Below are 25,046 nucleotides of genomic sequence, written 5' to 3'. Positions count from 1 at the left end.
GCGATCCCCAGTAGCAGTGTGCCAGGTCACCTGCAATTGCAAAATATCTGAACTGCAAAGGACAAGCCCTTCTGAACTGAGAAGATCTGGCTATAAGCTTCATTTCCAACTATGAGCAGGAAACAAGGCTGTCCTGAAATTTGAGAAAGAGATGCTAACTTTCCTCCTGTTTTTATTATTATTCTGACGATACAATGCCTTGGAATGGAGGAGGGACCAAGTGAAAGATCCTCTGCGAGGCATGAGACTCATCAGGATGTTTAGGGGCAGACCTTCCACTTCAAAAAGTAAGAAAAGAAAGAAGAGAAAAAAAACTTACCACTATAACCCCAGAAAGCCTAACTGCAAGCACTCTTGTGATCTTTGCACAAGGCTTCAAGGAATATAAACTTTAAGTGGTGCATCTCAAATACTATTTTTCAACTGGACTCTACACAGTATTTTTCCCCCTGTGCTGATTTTCATCCCTACATTTAACTTCCAGGTCTCAAAAACCTAATGCTTAGACAGCATATGAATATCAGACTTTCTGAGTTTGTGACCCATTCGGACTTCCAACCACATTTCTGACCCATATTTGTTGTGACTTTGAAATCCAAGGCCCTCTCCAAGCTCAGGATTAGAACAGTGGGACACAGAATTCAACGAAGAACGAATAACTCCATTTATTATATTCCCATTAATCATGGCATTAATTCATGTCTTCCATACGTTCATCTTTCAAGCAGTATAAGAGCACTCTGAGGATGGCAGAGATATCAAAAACAACTAAAAATCTTGGATTTTTTTGTTACTCCAATGGTTTTTCTAGAATACACAGTTCACAAGTCCTGCCTAACAAGTGGAATAGCGATCAGTGAGAAAAGGTAGGTGTCATGGTTTTATGATTTTTGGTTATCGGTATTCCACATCATAACATCATGCATTGTACTGGGAGTTAAAGAGCAAATGCTCTAGTTCCGGGTACTTATCCAGAAGAGAAGAACTACGTTCCCCAGAAGACTGATCGAGTACTGTTAACATTCCTGCTCAGAGGAACAGATATAAGGCCTGTAGGTCACCTGACCTGAGTGCTCTGCCTTCTTCTCGTCTCGTCGTGCTCGCTTTCAGATCGTCTTGCTGCTGCTACCGAGTGCATGCAAGGCTTCAGTATTAGTATAAGGCCTTTAGCTCTCGGACAATCCTTCTCTCAATTATATTTGATTTTATTAACAATTATATTGAATTATATTGTATTACAGTGTGTTATCGTGCATTCCCATACTATATTTATTAAATTAGTTTGTTTCTCCTCAGATCGTTGCCACTGTTTTTTTAATTATTCTTTTTTTTTGTGGGGGTCCCCTGTTTCCCTTTTCCAGAGGTGTGGATTCTGTAAAAAAATCCATCCACCCCACTAGTCACGGAACCAGGCCGGACCAGCCCGTAAACCGTCAACAGTAGGTTTGGCTTCTTACAGCTGATTTGTCATGAGGGATCATCAGTCTCTATGCTCAGGTTGGAACAAGCTGAGCAGAGTCAACCTATCTATCCCATAATAAAAGTACCTATCACCAAAAGACTAGATGGCAAACTAATGACTGTGAGAGGGCACTGTTCTGCAAAGGTTGATAGCTACCGAGGTCATGACTGTGATGCTACATCAATGACTGATGACCAAAAGGCCAAACCCTCTCTAGTCATTAAGAATTTGACTTTCCTTAGCTGTAAATGTCTGAATCACACCGGTGACTCAAAGTGGAGCCTATCCCATCTCAGAGGCAGCTTCAAGTGAGTCAGACAGGCTGGGATTAGCATGCATCCTTTACTCCTACCAGCGTTCTTCTGCTTAGGCACAGCTGCCATCATTCCCTGTTCAGACATCCCACGCACATGCACGCTCCGATAGCGGTTTTTCTGCTCCTTGGGGATTTGGTCTTTTTTATTTCTTTCCTCCTTGTATCTGACTGTGTTTCCTGTCAGCTGGGTTACCCATTATAAATCCGTACTGACTAGAATTATGTGAATAATGGATCTTGTGGTGGAGAGGACAAACTAAGAAGCCAGAGTTTAAAAAAATCACTTTTAGGTCAATTCAAAGGGATAACATTTTGGGGAGCTGGCACGAGATTTTAACAAATAATTGTTCAATGCTGACCAAGCATCATACTCAACTAAAAGTGAAAGAAAACTTCATTTAAATTTGAGGCTGTTTAACCCCTTTTCTGAAATACGCTTTATTTGGGAGTTGGATGTGTTGATTTAATGTTGAAACATCTTCTTTAGAAAGTATTTGTAAAAAAAACATTTGGATAGTTACAGAAGTGTTTTCCCTTTTGTTTTCGAGTAAAACTATTTACCAAATGTATCTAACCAAAATCTGCAAGTCATCAGCTCAAAACTGTGTTTTTCAGCAAACATTCTTTCCTAAAAATGGTTTCCATCTAAATCTTCATGTTTCCTTTATAGCACTTTTCTTTCATAAATCAGCAGTGATAGCCAGAAAGACACTAGCCAAATATCTCCAGCAAGAATGAGGCTCATCAGTTACTATGAATGAGTGAGTAATACTCTGTATTTTCAAGGTCCTATTCATTCTTACTGTCTCCATTTTGGAGAGCCTGCCTTATATACTAAGGATCTCTATATCCTGAGAGTATAGAATAGTTTTTCAGATCTGCTCTGACTTAGGTTTTACTATCCAGCACCTCAAAACACAGCCAAGTCTTACTTAAAAATTGGCATCAAAATAGCAGGACACCTAGCACTACTGTTCGTCAAGCAGCACAGCAAGGCTAGCGAATTGGTGTTCCTCAGCTCACTTATAGTCCCTGGCATCTACCTAACTTCCCTGACCTACAGAAAGCCCTTTTGCTCAAGGAGTATTTAAAAAAAGTCTTCCTGTGTGGACCCTATGGATCTCTCTCGGTGCCTCCTGTGCAGTGCTGTTTGCAAGTGCTTGACTTAGGGTAGAGGAAATGCAGATAGCAGCACTTGAAGCTAAAGTTGCTTAGACATGATTTTGTCAACAAAATGTCTTCTCTGCAACATCCGACATTTTTGGCAGTGTTTGTCCCTTCCACCGCCCAGAAAATAGGAAAGAGTAGGATGATAGAAATTCTTAACAAAGGACGGATGTTTCTAACACTGAAAAAACAATCCTTCCCATCCCCCTGTAGCAGTTGTTTGAAGAAGATGGTGCATGCTTGTAGCTGAAAATTCACACCTCTAGTGTGGACGACTTCACCCTGAATGACTGAATTTATGTTTGTTGGTGTCACAAACAACTGAAAATGGATTTAGAAGGGTAAGAACCAGGCAACCTTAATGACAAGTATAGCCTGCTGTGCCACCTTTTAATAAAATATTGTCTGTCATCAAAATTAGCCAACTCTCTTAAAAATTCAGGTTTCATGGTCTAATTTTTCAGCTCCCTGCAGTCTGCACCTACTGTATCCATGTATAATCTATGGCTGTTTGACTTACTACTCTTTGAATTACAGTCCCTTTAAACAAGGTTGCAGATTTCTGTTTGGCCAGCTGCCACTTCCCTCTGCTGTTTGTATTTACAACATGAGCATGACGGATTTGATATGTCATAGCTGGCATAATCTGTGTTATCATTTGCTCTCTGACAAACTCTGAGGAAATGCTACAGATGCAGAAAAGTTGGTACATGTGGGTTGAGCAATCCGTTTGTTCAGGTGTCAAGGACTGTGGGAGGGACGGGGAAGAGGAAATCACTTCCTAGTAATTATGATCACAAGCCCCAGGTGACCCAAGAGGCTTCCAGTGATGGACAGTAATGAGGAAAAGAAAAAGAATTAGGAGTTCTGGGAGGAGATGCACAGTGGGAAGAAAGAGGAACACCAGGGAAGAAATGTAGTGAAAAAAAAAAATGAACAAAAGGAAGGAAACTACAAAGAAAATGAGAAAAATAAACATGCAGTGGGGGAAAGAAGCAAGGACAGAGAGACAGCACAATATGAGAAGGGAAGAGCACTGAGAAGTGTTTATACAGATGCACGCACCAGAAACCAGGACATTGGAGTTGAAACCCAAACAGCTGTCACAAGGGAACCTGCGGCATGTCCATGCTGCTGGTTAGGAATGAGGACAGAAGGGGGTCTCACCGTGAATTTCTTGTAGAGCTCATAAGTGAGCAGAGGGTTGGGCAGCTCCCTGAAATACAGCTTGCAGAGTGACCCCACACAGTGGATGTCCTGGAGGTAAACTTCCCGTGTCAGGTCCGGGCATTGGTCAGAAACAAACTCTTGTCTGAAACAACACGGAGGCAGCAGTGTAGATGAGTAAGAGCTGTACCACGTCAAAACTCCACTCTGCGTAATTTTTTCACAGCTAGAGGATGAAACAAACTGAAAAGCAAAGACGTCTCTATTATCCACCGCCTGGCCCAGATTGGCTTCTGGGACCAGGCCCCAAGCCTTGAACTAGTCTGTGGTTTCCCTAGCACAGTTCCATGAGGGGCCTCCAAACTGATACAAAGAGATTGCTTTTTTTTAAAGTGGGAGAGAACAACTCAGCGTTTGTGCTGAGACCCTCCAGGCCTTTCCCATTAACAGATGTAAAGGGAGGCTTTTTCCTTTGTCGTGTATTGTATGCCTGAAACGTCGTGTTTCCCTGCTACCCGCTTGGGACGCCATTTCCCTTCTGCATCAGTGCGGAGCTTTGTTGACCCCAGTATCTGACTGAGGGACTAACAACACAAAGATGCAGAGCAATGTCACTGAATCCCTCCGCCATTCAGATCAGTTGAGCTTACCTCAGCTTTTGAATGTTGGATGTCACTCCTGAGAGGCGGTAGATCCCATCCACGATGCCATGAGTCTCAATGAACTCCGCACAGCTCTTCAGCACATAGGGAACTAGGAGAGGAAAAGAAAGCAAGAGACTTGAGAGCAGATCTTATTGATAATTACAAATATCTAAAAGGTGCATGTAAAGAGGATGAGTCCAGGCCTTTCTCAGTGGTGCCCAGCAAAAGAATGAGGGGCACAAACTGGAACTCAGGAAGTTCCATCTGATCTTGAGAAGAGTTTGATTTGAGGGTTACAGAGCACTGGAACAAACTGCCCAGAAAGGTTGTGGAATCTCCTTCTCCGGAGATATTACAATGATATCCAGATGCTTTTCTGTTGTAGGCAAGCTGCTTTAGCAGGGGGTTGGACTGGATGATCTTCAGAGGTCCCTTCCAGCCCCTATTATTCTGTGATCCCTAGTGAATACACACCAAGAGCTTCCATAAGTCACCGCAGAGGAGACAGTTCCATCAAAGACTTAGCAGAGGCTCTTGGTAGACTCAGGAAAGGGTCCAATAACAGAAGAGAAAGAGGGCAAATGAAAAATAAACCCCACAAAATATCCATGGCTAATTTGTGGAGTGAGGATGTGCAGTGCTTCTGCCATGTCATGCTGACATGAGACAATTACTGAACCTGAAGTCATAGAAACGCTCTGGGAAGAAAGGTAGGGCTTCTCTTTCAATCTCTCACTCTCTCTCTCTCTCTCTTTTTTTTTTTTTCTCCTTTCCAGAAAAAGAGGCAATTTCACCCTAATTGAAAGCATGAGGTAAAGCATGAGGTCCTAGGAACATCCCCCCTCCCCAGGATAGAGCCTTGCTGAATCAAGCCAAAAGGACTGATTGGCTTGGATAAAATTCAGAGAAGCATTCACACTTCCATATAAGCCTACATACCCATGGTTTAGTGCTCATAAACTCCCACAGAGGGGGTATAAAGTTCAAATATTGACTAGATCTGCACACTGGCAAAATCTGACATTGGCTTCAAAAGTACTCCATCAACATAACCAGCCAAGGACTTAACAGCCTCCAAGCTGAGAGGAATCTGAGGCACAACATTTACATCCAGACCTGGATCCAAAGCTTGTGTTTATTTTTTCCCATTATATAGGCACAGGAACCCCCCATTCTCTTGGTCAGACCAAGCCTCTCTGTCCCCAGTACTATAACAACCCCAGCTATAACAATAACAGTAAGAGAGTCCTTCCTTATTAGGTGCTAGAAACTACTGTGTATTTAACGCAATGCTTCACACAGCCATAAGCACAGAAGCCAGTAAATGCAAAAGTTGAAGTTCCTTGCTGTAATGCTGACTCTGCTGCACTGCACATTCGGAAAGCTGCGCAGAAGAAAACAGGCTAAGCCACACGTTTTACTGGAAAACCAGGCATAGCAATTACTGCATCTTTGTGACACCACAGAGATAATGCCTCTGGCTGGACATTCCCTGATCTTTCTTGCTCAAGTTCAGGGCCATAACGACATATTAGCACACACTTCATCACACAGGATCCAAGGACAGCACCACAAGGACAGCCTGAAAAACGAAAGGCTGGCATATTGCTGTTTTTCTCCAAGGTGCCACTGAGGCCAGAGGCAGCTCGTGGTTTCTCAGAAGCGTGGGCTTGCACTACCAACGCAGACCAGGCTGCAGGACTTGCTGAAGTGGGCTCCCAGGCTGAGGCCTACCTCGGTGATGCACTACTGTTGAGCCCAGAGTCAGGGAAGTGCTACTCTTCTGCCTCTGAGCTCTCACTGAGGGAGATAAAAAGGTCCTTCTTGTGTGTCCCTTAGTGTGGCCAACCCAAATGGAGGGATAAACAAAGTGCCAGTGATTACTTGGAAATCTGAGTGATCCAAACAGGCTAATTCTCTCAGAGGCCAAAGAAGTCTGTTCAGAGAGACAGAGAATATTGACTGGGTGGGTTTTGTTTTTGTTTGGTTTGTTTGGGTTTGGTTTGGGTTTTTTTTGAACATGGTTTCAAAATGCAGGCAAAACAACCATGTTGGATCACACCTAAACTCCTTGCACTGATTTTTAAGAGCTTCACATTGCTGGGTTCAGACTGACCAGCAGCTGAGCCTCTGGCAGGGGCCTTACCCTACTGCAACAACAACATTCATGGGAAACTAGTGAAGTTACAGGGCAAAAGCTTTTCACCAGGCAGTCATGGACTTTCTTACACCAGTGACTTCCCCGAGGAACATGGAAAACATTCTTTGCAGGGCCTCTAGCACCCAACTCCTAAGATAACTGGGTGATGTGGAAGGATACAGAGCAAACCAAAAGTAAAAAATTTCCTAAATGCCTTGCCAAGAAAAGCCCAAGTGACACATCAAAAAAGAGGACCTTCCAAAATAAGTCTTCCGAAATAAGTCTTGGTTATCTGTAACTGTAACAGAGAACTTATATCATATGATGATGAGCGTGCTAGAAATAAAGAGAAGGAAAGGCAAATGACATCAGGCCTCTTCTTCATTTTTGTCTGATTAGTCTGCACTGTCTTTGTGGCAGAAGTTATGTGTACGTGGCGTATTAAGATTGCTTTCTTGGTTGGGGTTTCTTTGGGGGGAACTAATGTGAAGTAAGCAGTCAAATGAAAGCTAGGCTGATCCTGTTCCCTTCAGATCCACTGGGGTGGAAGAACGGGTGAACCGCTCCATGCCATCTGGAAAAAGAAGACTTAATTGAACAGAAATCCTATTTGAGTTGGAAAGCTATGTGACAAAGTCTGTTAGAAAACTGAACAGCCTTTCATGTAGACAAACATGTCACTGCCACACGGATATAGCCCATACCAACAGCGCCCTTTGTTAGACACTTTTTAAAACCCCAGTGTTAAGAACAAGTGAGCTGAACAAAAGTGCATACGCTGATGTTTGTTGCATCTAATTTGACCTCTCACAAGTGAGACCTATTAAATTACACCTTTTTTTTTTTTTTTTTTTTTTTTTTTGCTGAGGTTTAAGTTTCTTTGGGATAAATTAGGTCAGAGGGCCTCAGGCACATAAGCAAACCTCTTGTACATAGGCCAGAGAAGGCCAGCTCCATCTGTTGAGGACTGGTAAGATAAAAACAGGCCTAAGGAGAGTAATCTGCTGCAAACATATAAAACTCAACTCATTGTTGAGAGTGAAGACTCCACGGTAGAGATGACCTTAGAGATTCCAGGTGGATGGTGTGCACCAACCTCTGTCAGTATCTCTAGTCCTGCAACCTGCCCTTCTTTTTCAGACCTGGGCTTCTCCTGTATTTCTGCTGGTGACCTTCACTCATTATATACATGACCTCCTGCCATACCAGGTCTTTGACTCTTATGAAGAGAAACAGCTAGTTATGCCAAAATGTGTGGTGGTTTCGTGATGTCAATAAAATCCCACATAGGGCATATTTCACTTGCAACCAGAAATTACAGACTTTGACCTCAGATCATTGGAGGTGAAAGGACTGCATCAGATTCCTGCAAAGCAAGTCCCTAAATGCAGCACTTGTATGAAGCTGGAGCACAGTGTTTTCTTTGAGCAGAACCTGCAGCTCTGAAATTCCTAAGCAGCTCTGATCTCCTACAAAGCTGGGTCTTTAGTGCACTTGAGGAATATGGGGTCAGAGTGGCTGTCCCTCCCACTTCCAGCCATCTTTGAGATATTTGGGATCTGGCTACCAACCGTAGGTGCAGAGAGAGACAGTCCCAGAGCTGTGGGTGTCTCCTGAAGGAAGATCAGATGGGGATGGGGATCTGTAGCAGGAGCTGTGTGTGTGTGCAGGCAGTGAAAGGGTGGGGGGATGGTCTCCAATCTTGACGCTTCTATAATTAAAACTGTGCTGGAAGCTTGGAAGTTGGAAGAGGCAGCTGGTGTCACACAGACCCCGCTTGTTCTGCCAGACAGCCAAACTGTCCTCATTTAAAACTACAATAGAAACCAGATGGAAGAGGAGAGGAGAGTGTGGAGCAAAGCATCAGTCAGAAGGGAAATTGAGTTATAAACATACTGCACACAAAAGACAATACTTCTCTTCCCCTAGACAAAAATAAACCAGAAGGGCAGTCGCAGTAACTCGTTCTACTCTCACTAGGTATCACCTCCAAGCTTAGCATACACAGACACTTATCTTCAGCAGGGTCTTTTCCATGACCACAGCTCATGCCAGCTTCATTACTTGTCTGCCACTCCTACAGAGCCAGGTGTTACTTCTCCCTCTCCTGTCCCCATAGGCTTCCAGCACAAGCGATGTGCACTAAGCCTCTCACATCCTAGTGTGGCATGAGAGCTCTCTCCCTTCTCCTGTCCTTTCCAAGCCATGTTGTAGCATTCAGCAAAGCTTCCCACCGGTGAGCAAGGAGATCTCTTTTTATCTATCTGACAAAGACTTCACCTGTCATAGGGCTGATCTTTTAGGATCAAAACCAACACGACCTTTCAGCGGGTATTCAGTTAAATCACTTACCAGCCCTAAGCGGATCACTGGGAGAGAGGGAGTTACCCCATCTTACAAAGCCAGTAAAAAGCAAGAAAGACACTAATCCAGCAGGAGATGCAGACAACTGCCTGTGTTCTTCAGCGATGCCTTCTAGAATAAACTCTTGGTCTCCATGCAGTATAGAAGGACCCTAGGGAGGAGGTTAAGTTAGCCACACAAACTTGTCAGTGTGGATGTCATCCAATGAGACTGTGCTTATACTTAGCTAACCTAGACTGGGTCATCTTGTCCAGAGCACACTGTACAAAACTGGACTGAATAGCAGCAGGCTTCATTTTTAGTTTTCTCCTTTCATTATTCTCTCCCACGTCTCCTGCCATGGCTAAAAACTAGTGACAGCTATGCAGATTCTCCTTAGTGCTTTGTTTATGCTACATGGAGGGAGCTTAATTTTATTTTAAATTTAGTTCAAGGAACCGGAGGAATAGATAAAGACATTTCATTTCACTTGAAAGATCAACTTTTAGTGTCTGAGTTGCAAGAAACAGTATTTTTCTTTTTCAAAAATTTCCCCGAATGAATCCTGTGCCATAAAAAAAAAAAAAAAAAAGTTCTTGGCATTTTTAAGTATTTAAGTATTTTTCAGTATTTGTTTAAGGTTTTCTTCCATTGCTCTTAACAATAATGCACGCCTGCTATCACATCGTGTCAATCTGTGAGACAGTAAAGATCTAAACAGTCTCTTGTTTCAACTTAAATTACTGAATTAGGAGGTGTTTCCCTCTAGAAAGGAAGTGTTTCAGTCTGTATGAAGCAAGAGATGTTTCTTTGTGCACACAAACATAGCAAAACAGTACACATTTTAGAACACGGCAATACATTAACTTGGCCACATAATCATAGGAAAGGAACAGCATTGTATAAGTGGCAACGAGCTTGAGAGTTAGTATATGAAATGTGACGTTTTTCTTCATTTCCTGATGATTACTCTTTTAAATCACGAGCTTAAATGCTGATTCTTTTTTTTTTTTTTTTTTTTTTTTTATTTATGCTTTGCTGATTTCCTCTGCCTTCTCCTAGGCACAAGGTTGGCTGAGAAGCAGATTCCAGAGATCAAACCGTGCTCTCCTCTCCATAGCTCACTCAAGCCCTGGTTCACTAAAGCAGCCAGGATTCCAGATTGCCTCCCAGTTCACAGTCCCAACCCATGGAAGCTAGGAATGAATCCTGCCTTGCCTGCAGGCATCATCCCCTCTGCGTTCCACAGTGCCCTGGTCAGCGGCAGTCAGGGATGGAAGGGACTGCAGTGCTTGGAACCCCTGCAGAGGACCTCCTCTGCCCAGAGGTAAGGTGCATTGGCAGAGCTGGGGATGGGGAAGCTGTGCTCTGCATACCAGGACAAACAGAGGACTTCATTCTCTGGGTTGTCTGCGTATACTTTTCCCCAGCAATGAATTCATTTTACATAAGAAGCAAAAATAAGATGGTCTCATCATCAACTGCCAGCGTTTACTTTGGCTGCAAGCACCAAGCTATCAGAACCACCCTGAGCACACACATGCACACCTATGTTTGAACAGCGTGAGGTCACTAAACAACACCAAGCAAGCTTAAAAACCAAATCATCTTGATGGAGCTTTCCTTCTCTCTTCCCCACTCGCTGCCATAAACACAGTTAGAAAAGGATGAATAGCTGACGCCGAGTTGACCCTGTCTGCATTGGACAGCACTACTGAATCACTGTGTAAGTCACACTCTTTGTATTTTTTTTCCCTCTGTTTCTGTGGGAAACATCTCTGCAACGTCACGAAGGTCAGCACAACTCCTTGCAATGACAGCTCCATCCTGAATGGGCTCAGACGTACTAAACATGGGTCTGTCAGAAGCTATGAGCCATCCACCTCCATGGCTGGAGTGGGACATGGGAACATAAGCACTGCCTGGGTTGGAGCAGGTGGGTTTCAAGCAAATGCACTTCAATGCAGCGTTTAGGCCCAGTGTGATTTTGAATGAAGTCAGCGGCACCACTGGCAAGGCTTTTTCCCATTGGTCTTATACTCAGCTTACACCTCACATAACTAAACAATTTATAAGGATAAGATATGTAGGAACACCTGATTTTCCAAAGCAGATCTGACAACCGGGATGCTCCAGGCAGAAATGAAAGCGCCCACAGCAGACCTATCCAGCACACCAAGGAAAACCCCAGAGAAAGCACTGCGTAAGCAAACATTCAATCCTGACTCTCAACCCCAGCAGTCACCATACCCCTCTGAAATGCGGCTCCTATCTTGACATAGCCAGCAAATTCTGTCGTGCAGGCACTTTTTAGAAGAGATTGTACTAAATACGAGAATAGTTTTGTTAGGGAAACATCCTGCTGTGGGTTTCCTGCAAAAAGAAAAAAAAAAAAAAAAGGAAAAAAAGGACCAGATAACCAAACAGGATATCTCCACTCCTAACTTTTATAACTTTGTGGCTTAGATTTTGCAGCATGGGTCACTGAGCTGTGCACGGTCTCAGCTACCATTCACGTTCCAACAGCAGGTTAGGGTCGGTGTTGTACGCAGTTTTGTTCAACACAGGTGGCTGGGGTATTGATTCTGGTACCATGAGAATGAGCAGGCTGCGAGGCAGTGTGTCTGCCATTAACCTCATTTCTGATGACACGTGCTGAACGCAATATCAAATCATAAGGCTGTGTCAGAGGCTGCGGGGATGCAGGAGTGAGTGGGGCAGTATCGATGCTGCAGCTCAGGGGAGCCAGGAGAAGCAGCTTGCAAGAATAGAATGCCAGAAAGAATGGATGGACAGTGCTCAAGGCTCCGGTCTCTTGAGTGCTCGCTGACTGCCTTTCATTCAAATCAATAAACAAGTTTATGGACTGCAGCTGTCACACTGTATCCTATTTTTCTTCCTTTCTCCACTCTCTAGCACAGACATCTATGTAAACCGTGCTAATCTACTTTGCTGCTGGTAACAAAAAGAAGAAAATATATGGATTTCATAAGCTTTTTCCTCCTCTCAACAGCTTTTAACCTAAATGCTTTCATTTAGAAGGGCTTCAGCAGCAGGTCAGATAACAAACAGTCCACAGTATCCACATTCTACTTGAGTCTGCAAGCTGATGCTGGCTTGTTCAGCTTCTTACAGCACCAAAATGATGCTAGGAGCAATTGTACACTATTGTAACTATTTCTTGGCTGTAGGGAGCATAGAAACAATTCAACTGATGCTTGGGAATTCTTACAAAAGATACTTAGGACCCAGAACCTGGAGTATCCAAAGGGATGAGTTCATATACTCCATGCCTGGCTCTCAGTGTTAGCTTGCTCCTTAATCCTTTCTGAATTAGATTTTATTGTGCCAGGCAATCTGCAGTTCTCCCAGCTGTTCATTCTCAGCAAATCCCTACTGTCACTTTGAGCACTCAAGGGTAGGCTGGAGGTCCATCAACACTTGTGGTTCCCTTTCCAAGCTTTCTGCACAGTGAGTCGGTTACATGTGTACATGACAGCCATTTGCCAGCCTTACAGCACACATCCAGGGGCGTCAGCTAATGCAGAATGGCACTGCCAGTGAGCTCAGGTGTTTTAAAAGAAGGCCATGGGACCAGTCACCCCTCTGAGAGCCCAGGTCACTGTTTCTTGCAAGGTGCAAAGTCACTGAGAAGCAGATCCTGGATGAAGCTTTGATCTGGATGGAAACCTGCATGGCTGGATCTCACAGCACATATTTATATACCATGCTATGTTTTTCCTTCCTTCTCATTTTGCCCTCTGTCACACTGATGGGCTGCTGCAGACTGACACTAGATTATGCAGCAATGCTCTTTCACTCAGGCTTCTCACTGATCTTGCCTCTAGGGCTCTCCTGGTGAAGATTGGATACAGCAATTTCTAGTGGTTACTCCAAATGGGCTGTTTTACAGATAGTCAACAACTTAGGGCAGAGAGCAGGGGAAATTGTTGAGAATCATTATATATCACAGACAGACAGATGAGGAGCCTAAATAACAAACCCTTAAAGGCTGCCAATGAGAAGTGAAAGGCAAATTAAAACAGACTTTCCAAAAAAGTAAATAAAGCTTTGTGATGTCAATGTGATTGAAAACAAACGTGTGAAGACACTAGCAATAATCAGACATTATAGTTTAAAGCCAAACATTATGAAATTCATTCCATCATCTTCGCACAGTTGCAGAGGCATATATTTAGACTGAGTGTTTTCATTGCAAGGCTGTCTGGGCCTGACCCAAGGAGCCTCACTCATACAAAAAATCCCATTGAATTCAGCTGCATTTTTCCACAGGAGGAGAAAAACTCTACACCCAACTCTTACTTTTTACCGTGGCATTCAAATCCTAGAAAACTAAAAGTGTAGGACTGGTAGAGCATTTTTAGCAGCTTTTTACAAACATAAAATGACGGTGTGACATTCAGCACAGAATGGAGAGTAGAGATTGCTGCTGGCAGTGAGAGGTCACCTCTAAACGCTCCTCCCAGCCCTGCTCAGATGAGAATGAAGACAAGTTATTCCTTATTTCAAGAGGATTAAGCTGTGAGTGATTTGGATCACTGATGTTTGTCTGGTGAAATGACCTGCTGTTCTATCCATCCTAAGTAACGCTGCCCAAGGCATTATGATTGCCTCAGTCAGTGGATCTGGTCGCTGTGTTCAAGAGGAATGCAGAAAATTCTGCCAGAAAAAGTGACTGGTTAGACACACGTACCCATATATATAAATACTTGTCTATCTACATGGATATCAACATGTAGGTGTAAACATATGAGTGTGTGCATACATATATATGTATATTTATTTATTTGCTTGTTTATTGGCATATACATACAAATAGATGTATGTATGCATGTACATGTATGTGAGAGAGATTTCCTATATACTGCCAGGAAATTCTTCTTAGTGGACTTGAATAAGTTCTCCATTGAAATCCAAAGACCTGCAGATGGTGTTTACCGAGTCAAAAGCTGCAAAAGCCCTGCTAGGCTGATGTCATAGGTCTGGGACATGCCTCCCTATGGGCTGGTTCCCTCATTTGTTGCAGCTTGCTCAGCTAGCCAGAGAGTAAGCCACTGCCACAGACATTTTCTGTGCTCTCCCATTCCAGACAAAGTTCATTTAGCTAGTGCCTTGCCTTGTGTATTGTTACTGTATGCTGAAGAATTTTCTGAGTTAAGTACTTGCTCTTAGACAAGGCAAGTGGTTTTTGGGGGATTAATTCCTCATGCATGCATGTATTTCTGGACTGGTATGTCTCAGTGGGTTGGTTTCACTCAGCAGCTTAGTTAAGAAGAGTAGCCTATGGGAAAGAGGACGTTTTGGCTGTACCTTTCTACCTCTGGAAGCTGCAGCCCTCCAAGGTATGTCTTACAGCCTTAATCTCAGGGATCATATTTTCCTTTCGATCCATCATGGAGCGTAAAGAGCCCTAAAGGAGGCTGCTAAGCAGCCTGGCCCCAACATCTGGATGTGGTGCCACCTTCAGGGCTTCTTGCTGAGGCAGCAGTGAAAACAGCACTGCACCATCTTCCAGCCTTGGGGCAGATCTTGTGTTGCAAGAGGGCTCTTTGACCTCCACAAGATTCATCAAGGGCAGCACAGGAGGCAGAGCATCACTTGCAGATGGTGTCACACAGCCTCCAAGCCCTCCAGAGGCTGATGCTGGGCAGGATGGTTTAGAAGAAAAGTATTCCTGCCGTGCTCCTTGTGGCTGCCTCCGCTCCAGGAGTCAGCGCTGATGAAACGCAGCCCAACCACAAGGCCTGGTTTCTCCAAAGCTGAGCCGCAGGGCAGAGGGGTGAGGGTTTCAGAACCAGAAACTGGTGCTGTCAGAGGAAAAATGATGAAAGGAGGCATGGTATGGCTTTTACAGCCCCTAATAAGAAGGGGAAAGAAATCAAGCTGAATTAACTCTTCCAGCATAAAGCTGCCTTCTCATTCCCCCCAAAAAAAGACTTTCTATTCCCTCACCTGGCAGGGACAAGTCAGGAGAAGTATCTATCTATAGGGTGCTACGGGCCCTTCTGTAGGAAGGATCGTCCCCATGACTTTCCTCCTGCACAAAAAAGAACCCCATTATTTCCACTTGGGATACAGGCTCCCCCTCCCTCCATCTCTCAATAAATAGGCATGGCAGCAGTTATCAAGCGGAGGGTCATTTTCAGTGCTAACAATGGGGGGAAAAAAAAAGAAAAAAAAGCAATATCCAGCTGTTACCAAAGCAGTAAATCTCGTCACTTCACAACTGCTCTCCTCAGTTCCCAAGCCCCCCAACGGATTCCTGATACATTCCATATTTTGCTCTTTATTTTGTTTTCCATTTGGCAAAGGATAGGCTCCGAACCAGTGTGAAGAAAAACAATCTTTTTTTCCTTTTTTTTTTTCTCTCTTTTTCTTTTTTTTTTTTTCACCACACTATCTCTGCTCCAAGTCAGAGCAAGTAGTGCTTATCATTTCCTCTGCACTGCAAACACCAGCGTGCCTTCATTTCCTGCCACTGAGCCCTGGACCCCAGGCTGACATTGTTTTCAAGGCCTCTCTCGCCTGGACGCGCTTCCTGTTGATGTCAGGCCCCTCTTCCTCCCAGAGCAAATGGCCTTCCTGCCCGCACATGTATCCTTTTCCACCACGACCAGCAGGAGCCATTTTCCTCCACTGAGGCTGAGAATAAAAACAAATGCAGGGATGTAAAGAGGAGGAGCGGGGGGGGGGGGGGGGACGTTTGACATCAGGACATATCTGGAGCCCATCTCCATGAGGAGGAAGGGGAGAAGAGGTCAAAGCAATAGAGCTGCGTCTCAGCGATGTCGGTGTTTGTGAGTATCGGAGGAATCACTTATTAGCAGAGAACATCAGAGACTAATTACAGCTGCTGATTTCCCACTGCTAAGGAACGCAGGTTCACAAAAGAAAAAGCTATAGCCACAGCCTCTATGTTCCAGCAGCGCTGTCGTAAGCTGCGGGAGATGCCAAGACCTTTATGCTAGACCACGGCCTTCTATTTCATTCTTTCAAATGCAGGAACATCTGCTGCTGCCAGCGCTGTTTCATCAACAGCAGAGAAGCTGATGGCAATTGCAGAACATGGCTTACACCAGACCGAAGCCCTTCAGCTTGGCACATTGCCATTGCATGCCCCAGGAGAGGAGGGAGAGCATGGCCCAACACTTTTTTGGATCGCCCCTGGACCAAAGCATTTAAAGTTTGCCTTTGTTCCACCAAGAGAAGCTGATGGGCTTTCCCCACATCTCCCCAAGAGTTACGAAGGACAAGGTGGCTGAGATGACAAGGAGTGCCTGAGTGTGCTGAACCTGCCGTCTGGGCACCATGGCACACATAAGGAAGAATGCGGGGTGCAGAAGAGCCCGTGTGTGCATTTACACCACCCTTAGGACTGGGGCTGTGAAGCACATACTGCGCCAATTGCAACCCACTCAGGCTATGAACACACCCGGGGTGATAGGAGGCTCTGCACTGTGCAAGAAGCAGCCTGGAAATGCCTGTTTGCAGGCTTCACCGCAGCGCGGGCACGCAGCAGGGCCAGCCCTCGCAATGGCATTTCCTGCCCTCCGGAGTATTTCAGCTGCGCGGCTGCCACAGCCTCCGGCACTGGGCGAAATGCTGGCTTACATTAGGACACATTCCTCTGCAAACTGAGGTTTCCCCTAGCTGGGGAATGACCAGGGAAATAGGTCCCCCCCCTGCATTTTCTACACTGACCCTAAAAGTACTGCCAAAAGAGGGGAAGTGAGGAGAGGGTTTACTGTGGGGTCCCAGTGCTTAGCAGTAACCAAAACAGGACCAAGACCCTTTACGTCATGGTCCTCTGGGGATGTCTGATGTATATTTCAATAAAATTCACTGTTGTAACTTGTTTTTCTCCTTCCTTTCCTATTTGTTGCCTGGCCACCTTCTAAATAAAGGGTTACTCTTCCAGCCTCTGGGTGTAAATTGCCACAGAGGCTGACAAAATGACTCCAGCTTTATGCAACAGACCCCAAGCCTGGCAGAACCAGCAGAGTTGCAAGAGAGCGAAGCGGGGCTTCTTACTCAAGGTGCAGTTGCAAAATCTGTTGGTGAGAGGGCAAGATGCAAAGGCAAAAAACCCACCTACATTCTTGTGGCAGAAGCTGGCCGGGGCAGCAGATGCTGGACACTTGGAGCCCAGCCCCATGCAGCTAAACCCCAGTGGAGATAAACCCCACAAGCACTGAGGACACCAAGCACGCCGCAGGATTGGGTTCTGCTTCCAAGTCTGCTCCCTGAGCAAAGCCTTGCTCTGAGGAAGGAGCACAGCCCAGGATCCCAGCGAGCTCACATTTTCCCTTCGTGTTCTCTCTCGGTATGGCTTGCTGTTTGTGAATGAGTTACCTCAATCACTCTTAAGCAATGTACTGACCAGGAAAAGGGTGTGGGGATTATTAATGGAAAAATCCTTGAATCTTTTAGCCCTATGCATGGCTACAGTTACAAGGAAAACAGGATACCACATTGCATATGGGGAGGAGGAAGAGAAAAGGAACAGAAACTAATCATCTACAGGGACTGACTCGCAGGGAAGAACAAAGTGACGGTGGTAAATAGGCACAGCTGGCCCGAATTAGGAGGAGAGAAGTGAACGCACAATAGCAGTCTGCAGAGGGTATAAACATTGTGGAGGGAAAGGGCCCATTCCGGATGATCAAGGGGCTGTAACTGGGAGTGACGGAATGAAATTATGAGGGGAAATGTAGGTTGAGCAGTAGGAAAAACAGCCTAGGAGTGAGGCACAGAATCATGCTGCAGAACTGCCTCCTCCAGGGAAGGGGCGTGAGCCACACCGCCTGGATATTCAGGATCAGGCAAGAGATGCTCTGAAGGGAACGGTCCTGCACGGGCCTCTGCAGCAAAGACAAAATAATCCCACTGCCCTTCCCATGTTGTTATCAGGTAATGCTTCCTAAGCCACGGCAAGATCTTCTGGAAGAGCACAGTGCGGTAATTGTAAAGGAAAGTGTAGAGTGCCAGCACTTGCTACAAGAAGAGACGACCACAGCCAGCAGCTGGAGTTTGAATTGGATGCTGAAGCATGCGGGAAAAAAGGCTCCTTGAAAATCTTCCAGCAGAATGATTTTCCAGTGGGAAAGAGTGTATTTCACAGAATCAAAATGTTTCACAGGAATGCAGGGATTTGGTTCAATTTTTCAACCAAAGAACCATCCAAATATGTTGTTTCCAGAAGGTGAAGTACTTCAACATCATTGTTTCCCATGTACCATCACCTTTAGGACAACTCTTATTTATGGGGAGTTTCTCCGTTTTTATTCTGATTTTAGGGATGAAGGTAATCTCTCAATAGTGGAGTGGAACGCAGTGCAAAACAGGAGCCAGCTCTAATGGATATCAAGTGATATCCACAGAGGCTGGCTGGCGTCGCTGTTCTCTGCACACTTACGAGGATGGCAGCATCATCCTTTGCAAGCCAAAGTCCAGGCTATTGTGTGTGCTTCCTGTCAGCGAAGAAGAGAAAAAGAAGGCAAGTGTCCTAGGGTTTGCTTCTCAGCCCTCAGGTTACAACAAACCCACATTTGAAATCTTATTTGTATCTCACGTCCCCCATTGTGAGGATAAAACCCCAGCACGGCCTTACAGAACGCTCTTCGCTTCCATCAGCGAAAATCCAACCCCTCGGCAAGGAGCCACAAATTCACACAGGAGAAGTATCATTCTCATCCCATAGGTGCAAAAAATGAGAAACAGAAATGAGCCGGCAGCCTGAGGTCATGCAGTGAATTAGTGGAAGAGCTAAGGATAGAGCTTGCAGTTTTGACACCCGCAATGCAACTCAACCACAGCCAGATTTCTTGCATCCAAATTCCGAGTAAGTAGGAACTCACCCCTGAAAGTTCAGAAGCTGATAAAGCACACGTAGATTGCAACTGGCTTATCAGAACCACTCACCCTGAAGGTCAAGCTGAAAACCTCACGCAGATGTGTTTTTCTGGGAGAGGCTCAACTCTTTCCATGCTCCTACCAAATCAGAAGGACCCTCCTTACCCAAACCTTCAGCCAGAGTCTGGAGGCACAGACTAAAACCACAGCAGGAGATTTGGGTCAGAGAGTGCCAAGCAGGTTATTGAAGTGGTGTTTTGGGTTGGTTGCTATAAAACTTAGTCTTGTACCAAAAGACCAGACGGCAGTACCCCCGTGCTGGGAATGCTGGAATGGAATCCAAGCCTTGTGGCTTGGTCTCCTTTCCAATTCTTTTCTTTTTTCCTCTTGAATGGTTCTCTCATAACTGAATACCACAATAATGGCGAGAAGCTACCCAGAGGCCGTGTGGGGAGAAACTGTATTACTTCTGATCATTTCAGGGAATGGAGGTTGGTTGGGGGTGGTAAGGGAAGTTGAATTCACTGGAGGAGATGTGATGTCCTGTCTGTTCACAGATCAGTAATCCCAAACTTCTCGTCTTTTCCCGTCCTCTTCTCTTTACTGACCACTGGTTTCCTTTCTTTACCTCTGATCTTTGTTTCACAGGGCACCCACTCTTCTGTGTAGACTTTTTCCCTCGGAGAAAAACTCAAACCCTACCTTTGGGGTCTGAACTGAGGTTTATAACACTTCCCCTGCAAAAAGGGATTTGGGTCCGACATTTCTGATTCAGCCCCATATCTTCCAGCTGCAGCTTTAAACTGGATCAAAGGCATCTGTTCCCAGCTTTTGTTCCCTTCTGCATTCCCTTGAAATGTCAGCAAACATGATGGCTCTGTTGATGCCACGAGGGTGGTCTGACCGCTTCCCATGCCGGGCATGCACATTGGGTAGCCGTGGAGCAGTCAGCAATTCGCTGGGTGCCTCCACTGGGATGTTGTTGTTCCTCACACCACGGCAGTGCCCTGAAGCAGCAACACTGCCATGAAATCAACAGAAAACAAATCCACCTCCAGCTGCCCTGGCTCACTAAGGGACACACAGACTTTGTTCTCAGCCTGCAGCTGGCGATGCCGAGAGGCCAGAGACCCATGCTGGGAGCTCGTGTCTCTCCTTGGGTGTGGGGATGGATGCTCACTCCTCCAGATATTCCCTGCTTTGTCTGGAGGCCCCTCGGGCCACTCCAGAGTGGGACACAGGCAGACAGCACTGCCGGCTATCCTGGCTCATGTCATTCCATACAAAGCTAAGGGACAGCCCACGAAGAGCCCAGCCATGAGGAGCACCCACAAAATGTGTCTGCTGTCACAGCGTCGCAGAGCAGCTCAGGGGAGAGATGAGAGCAAAGGTATGCAGCTACCAAACCCAGGCCATATTTCTCTGCCCCGTCATAGGATCCATGTTTGACCTTCACTGTCTCAGCATCACTCCCCTGCCCATGTGAAGTATCTCTATAACAGAGGATCCTCATGGGACTTCTGGACATCTGTGCTGCACTCTCTGCTTTGCCTACCAATATGCTGCAAAATACCAGCTCTGAGCTCTCTGTCTTTCTGACATAACATGTTTGGCTTCTGTCTGAAGACAGAAGATTCAAAGCTTTGCTGCACTTCCCCGGTTGGTACCTATCATGTTATGGATGTGGTTTTGTTTAGGAACGAGTTTGAGCTCTTTGTGCTTTCTACTCTGCATCTCTCCTAGGTTCAATGGACCTTCTGCCATGATGTTGTTTTTCCCACAGTTTATAACCAGTTCATTTCCTTCGATTACAGTAGAGAAGGGCCCTGGTCAAAGCAGAATTTTGCAGCAAGCCTCAAAATAGATCATATTTGTCTACAGTTTGGCTTCATTTAAGGTCATTCTGTAGTCAAGCACTCTCAAAACAGACAGTACCTCATCGCCAGGTGCCCAGAACATCCCATCCAGGCACTGTCACTGAGGCTTTCCACTTGAGTGCTCCTCTGATACATATCCAATCTCAACAATGCTTTCTCAGCACTCTGTCCCACAAGAGATTTGGGCCAACACAATCTATTTCTTTGGGAGATGATGGTAGCACCATCTTCCATGCCAACATCAGTAAATAACAACAGTGTTACCTGCTGTTGGCAAACCCACCTAAAATTTCATTCTTTTTTCTCACTCCTGCTGGGTTTGTTCAGGTGCAACCCTTGGACTTTCCTGGAGCTAATTTGTGCCTCATTCTGGTGATAACGAGGTAAGTGTGGGTGCCACCAAAGCATTTTGTCACAGGACAGATTCACATGTACCCAAGTCACGTAGACATCACTTTTGTTTTGTTGTTTTGCCAGACAAAATCATGACGCCTTTACAACAGGGAACACTTGCTGTATATGCAGATTTGAAGCACTTCCACATGGGTTGGCTGCAGCATCCCAGATTTATACTGGTGTCACTGAGGTCAGGAGCTGGCCCAGTGCCACAAAGCCTGTGCTTCTAGAGGAGCTCAATGCTAAAAGACAGCATACTGAAATGGAGGCACACTGCTAAAGCACTGGAAGGTGCTGGGGAAAAAAAAAAAAAAACTTTTCAGAGCCACAGGAACAAGATGAAAGACACTTTCTCTGCCAGCACGTGAATCCCTTCTATTCCTAGTGTTCTACTGTAGGGACTCCAAGCGTTGGAGCACTTGGAAGGACACACAGGGTATTGAGGACCACATGCCAGGAAGGTCCACGGGACAACATGCAGCCAAGCAGCACACTCCTAGCTAAGCCCCTTGGCTTGCACAGCCCTGTGCCATCCAGCTTTGACACAAAGCCCTGCACATTCCCTTCTACCCCATAGCTTTACATCAGAGGACAGCTGAGCCCTTAGGGGACACCAATCAGGCCAGCTGTGCCTCCAGCCCACCCAGGCAGAGAAGGGAGGAGGCTGCATGGAGACACATCAGCGCAGATGTAAGAAGTGCAGATGTAGGTGCTGTGGAGTACAGACCGATGCGTTGGTCCTCCAGGCACAGAGAGCCCTCAGTCCCATGCAGAGTTAGACACACACACGGTATTCAGGCCATCCCAGGCTTTAGGATGGCTCTGGGGAGAGCATGAGATGGTGGTATGAATCACATAACACACTACCCTTGATGTGAAATGCCGGGCGCATTGCCATGAATTAACAGCACGGCCTGGTTTATAACTGTCCCCTTGGTCTTACAGTATGCAGGCAAACATTTGGGTGGATGATGTCTTGACGGACTCAGGGTGGAAAGGGAGTTGGAACATGGGAGTCACAGGTATGTATCAGCAAGCTCGTCATGCTCACAAACAAGTAATAAATAAATAAATAAATAAACGAACCAACCACAAGGAAAATGTTGCAAAAGGCAGTGATTCCCAAAGCGAATCCAGGCAACTTCTGAATCTGGATTGCCTGGCCGTGACCTGAGACTACTTTACAAATCGCATCAGGCAGGCAGCATTGGCCAACTGAACGCAACAGCTAATCATAAAATCCAAAGGATATCCATTATGTGCTCAGCTAGTGACATTTTAAAGCCTCTAATTTTTTGCTTCTGTAGGCTCCTAGCCAGTAGTGTTCGCTCTGCCTTTGGAGCCAAGCTAGAGACACACTCTGCTAAAAACCTTGAAGCCCAACGCTCTGGATTTCAGGGAAATTGATCTCAGGAGCCCGTGCTTTGGATCAAGTAACACTTGGGTAACCCCAGTCCCTTTTTTACTCAATAGCCTGAGCACTCCTGCCCGAAAGCTTTGAAAACGGGAATTGGAAAATTCTCGCCAAGATTCTGGCCAACAGGAATGTTACAACCTTGCTAGTGCAAAGGCAAAAGCCGTTGTGAGCACAGAGGTGTAGGAGCGGCAATGGCAAAATCCTTTGGAGGAAAACAGCGGTGATTTTTATTATTGCCTTATATGAGTTCAGAACGCTGCAAAGTTAAACAAAGCAATTATGAAGCTGAAGTATTTAAAAACACTTAATGTTTCACAGCCTGCTTTGAGAAGAATCGGGTATCCAAACATCTGGGGACTGCAAAATCCATCAGGAAGCCCAGACAGATGAGACTCGTCATGGCAGGAAGGTTCGGTGCTGCCATTGGAGAGACAAGGAACAGCAGGGGGTTCCCGCAGCTCCTTTTGGGCAAGAAATGCTAGCACAACATGGATGCATATACTAAACAAAAAGAGGAAGAAGAAGAGAGAGCTAAAAAAGGTTTTCTCCAGTCTCCTGCTGTTCTGCATCTCTCTCGCATTGCTCTGATCTGCCTGTACATGTCACTGGCTGGCAGGATGACTGCTTCCTGCTTCTCGATTTCGTAATTAATTCTTTCTATATAAAAGGAATTTAAAGGAAATTATTACAAACAGTTTGGCCGCACTGCACTGAGTCATTGGGTTCTATTTTATTACCCCTGCCATTTTCTTCTTTGCTCTCTCCCTCCCCCCCCCCTTTCATTTCTCCTTTATAAGTTAGACGCTTTCTTAAACTCTTTCCAGACTTAAGCTGCTCCCAGACTGCATGTGGACAGCAAACACAGCCCAGGCCTGGAAGAAAGAGGCTCTCACACTGGACACCCCGGTAGCTCGGGACGCTGCAGGCAGTGTTCTCAGCAGCATTTCATTGCGGAGAGCCACTGCAGCATGGAAACGCTTTGGGTGTAGCAATCCCGGGCTCATCCCGCAGGCACTCCATGAAAGAGGCAACTGTTCTGTGTTGGGAACCCAGAGAAAGCCCACTTAAAGCCCCATTGTTTCACCCTCTCTAGCAGCAGGGCTGGACCGCTCCCCACCGAAGCCCCGGTCGGTCTGTCCAGCGTTTGGGGAAGAGGCAAACAAATAAAGGCAGTCGTTGCTGGGAATAACAAAGATTGGGGGAAGCGAGGCAAGAGGAAGCAAGAAAAAATCCTTTCATGCTCTATGTTTCTTCAAAGGCAAATGCCAAGGAGTTGCTTTTCTGGGCTGTGTTTCTTTGTCTTTCTGACTGCTGGATCTTGCTGTACTAAGGGCTTTGAGACACTAACAAACACAGTGCGAACACAAGAAGGGGTGTTGCAGGAAAAAGGCATTGAGATCATGCTTGATCAAACTTCCTTACATTTTAATAGCTACAGTGCTGCCGTAGAAGTCAGCCAGCTCTCTGCCTTTGCAGCTCCCGGCCGAGGCATCAGGCCAAGACCCGATGTTGGTACAAGGCTGCGCAATCTCAACGCAGGAACTTGCTGAAGACTGTAAAACTGGAGAAGTTTTGATTCATAGCACCATCGCACAGGCTTCCAAAACGAAGGAAGCTGATGTACTGCGTGCCCCTAGCATGAGCATGTTGAAACATTCAGTATTGCAAGCTTATTCAAGCGAGACAAAGCTGCTGTTGCTCACGCCCATAGACTCTGGAACCGTTCAGAGAATGAAGCTCATTTTAAAATCAATTAGGCACCAAAGGGAGAATGAAAAAATGCAATGAGCTGATGAAAAACTGAATCACTGGCAATGCAGTAACTCAGCGGCATCTCTACTTTCCAAACCCAAGCTAGTTTGAGGGCTTGAAAGGAACCAGACATAATTCCCCCACCTCTCTTGCTGGATCAGTCCTGCATAAGCATCTGGAAGAGGAGTGTGGGATAAGAACTGTTGGTTCTGTGAGCATCTTCCTTCACTGCCCGCAGCTGGTGCCAAACGCTATTCCCGGCTGTCTGCGCTCAGCACAGCCTCTCTTTATCCGGTCTACCCCCATTGAAAAGCTGCCAGAATTTTGTATCTTACACCCACTCACGGTCCTCTCTCTTATCCCTTTCACTGGCACTCTCCATATGGTCAGTTTTGTTCCCAGGCTGGTTTTTCCAACCTTGCCCTTCTCCAGCTCAAGCATATTGGGATTTCCTCACATGCTTTCTCCATTCCACCTTCACCCTCATTCCCT

At 45.7% G+C, this 25,046-nt stretch overlaps 1 protein-coding gene across 1 annotated transcript in view; it reads right to left on the bottom strand.

Moving 5' to 3' along the window:
* The window catches only part of ARHGAP31 (Rho GTPase activating protein 31), a 53,415-nt gene that overhangs the window by 15,426 nt on the left and 12,943 nt on the right, over positions 1–25,046 (bottom strand). The window contains exons 2-3 of the mRNA NM_001389447.2: positions 4,763–4,865; positions 4,113–4,257 (exon numbers count right to left, since the gene is read on the bottom strand). Coding sequence (NP_001376376.2) covers positions 4,113–4,257; positions 4,763–4,865 — 248 coding nt within the window. The remainder of the gene's footprint in view (positions 1–4,112; positions 4,258–4,762; positions 4,866–25,046) is intronic.

The sequence above is a fragment of the Gallus gallus genome, chromosome 1, assembly GCF_016699485.2.
Source record: "Gallus gallus isolate bGalGal1 chromosome 1, bGalGal1.mat.broiler.GRCg7b, whole genome shotgun sequence".
In the NCBI taxonomy this organism is placed as follows: Eukaryota; Metazoa; Chordata; class Aves; order Galliformes; family Phasianidae; genus Gallus; species Gallus gallus.
Note: the sequence above shows the minus strand (reverse complement) of the source record. Positions and strands in the feature narration are given on the sequence as shown.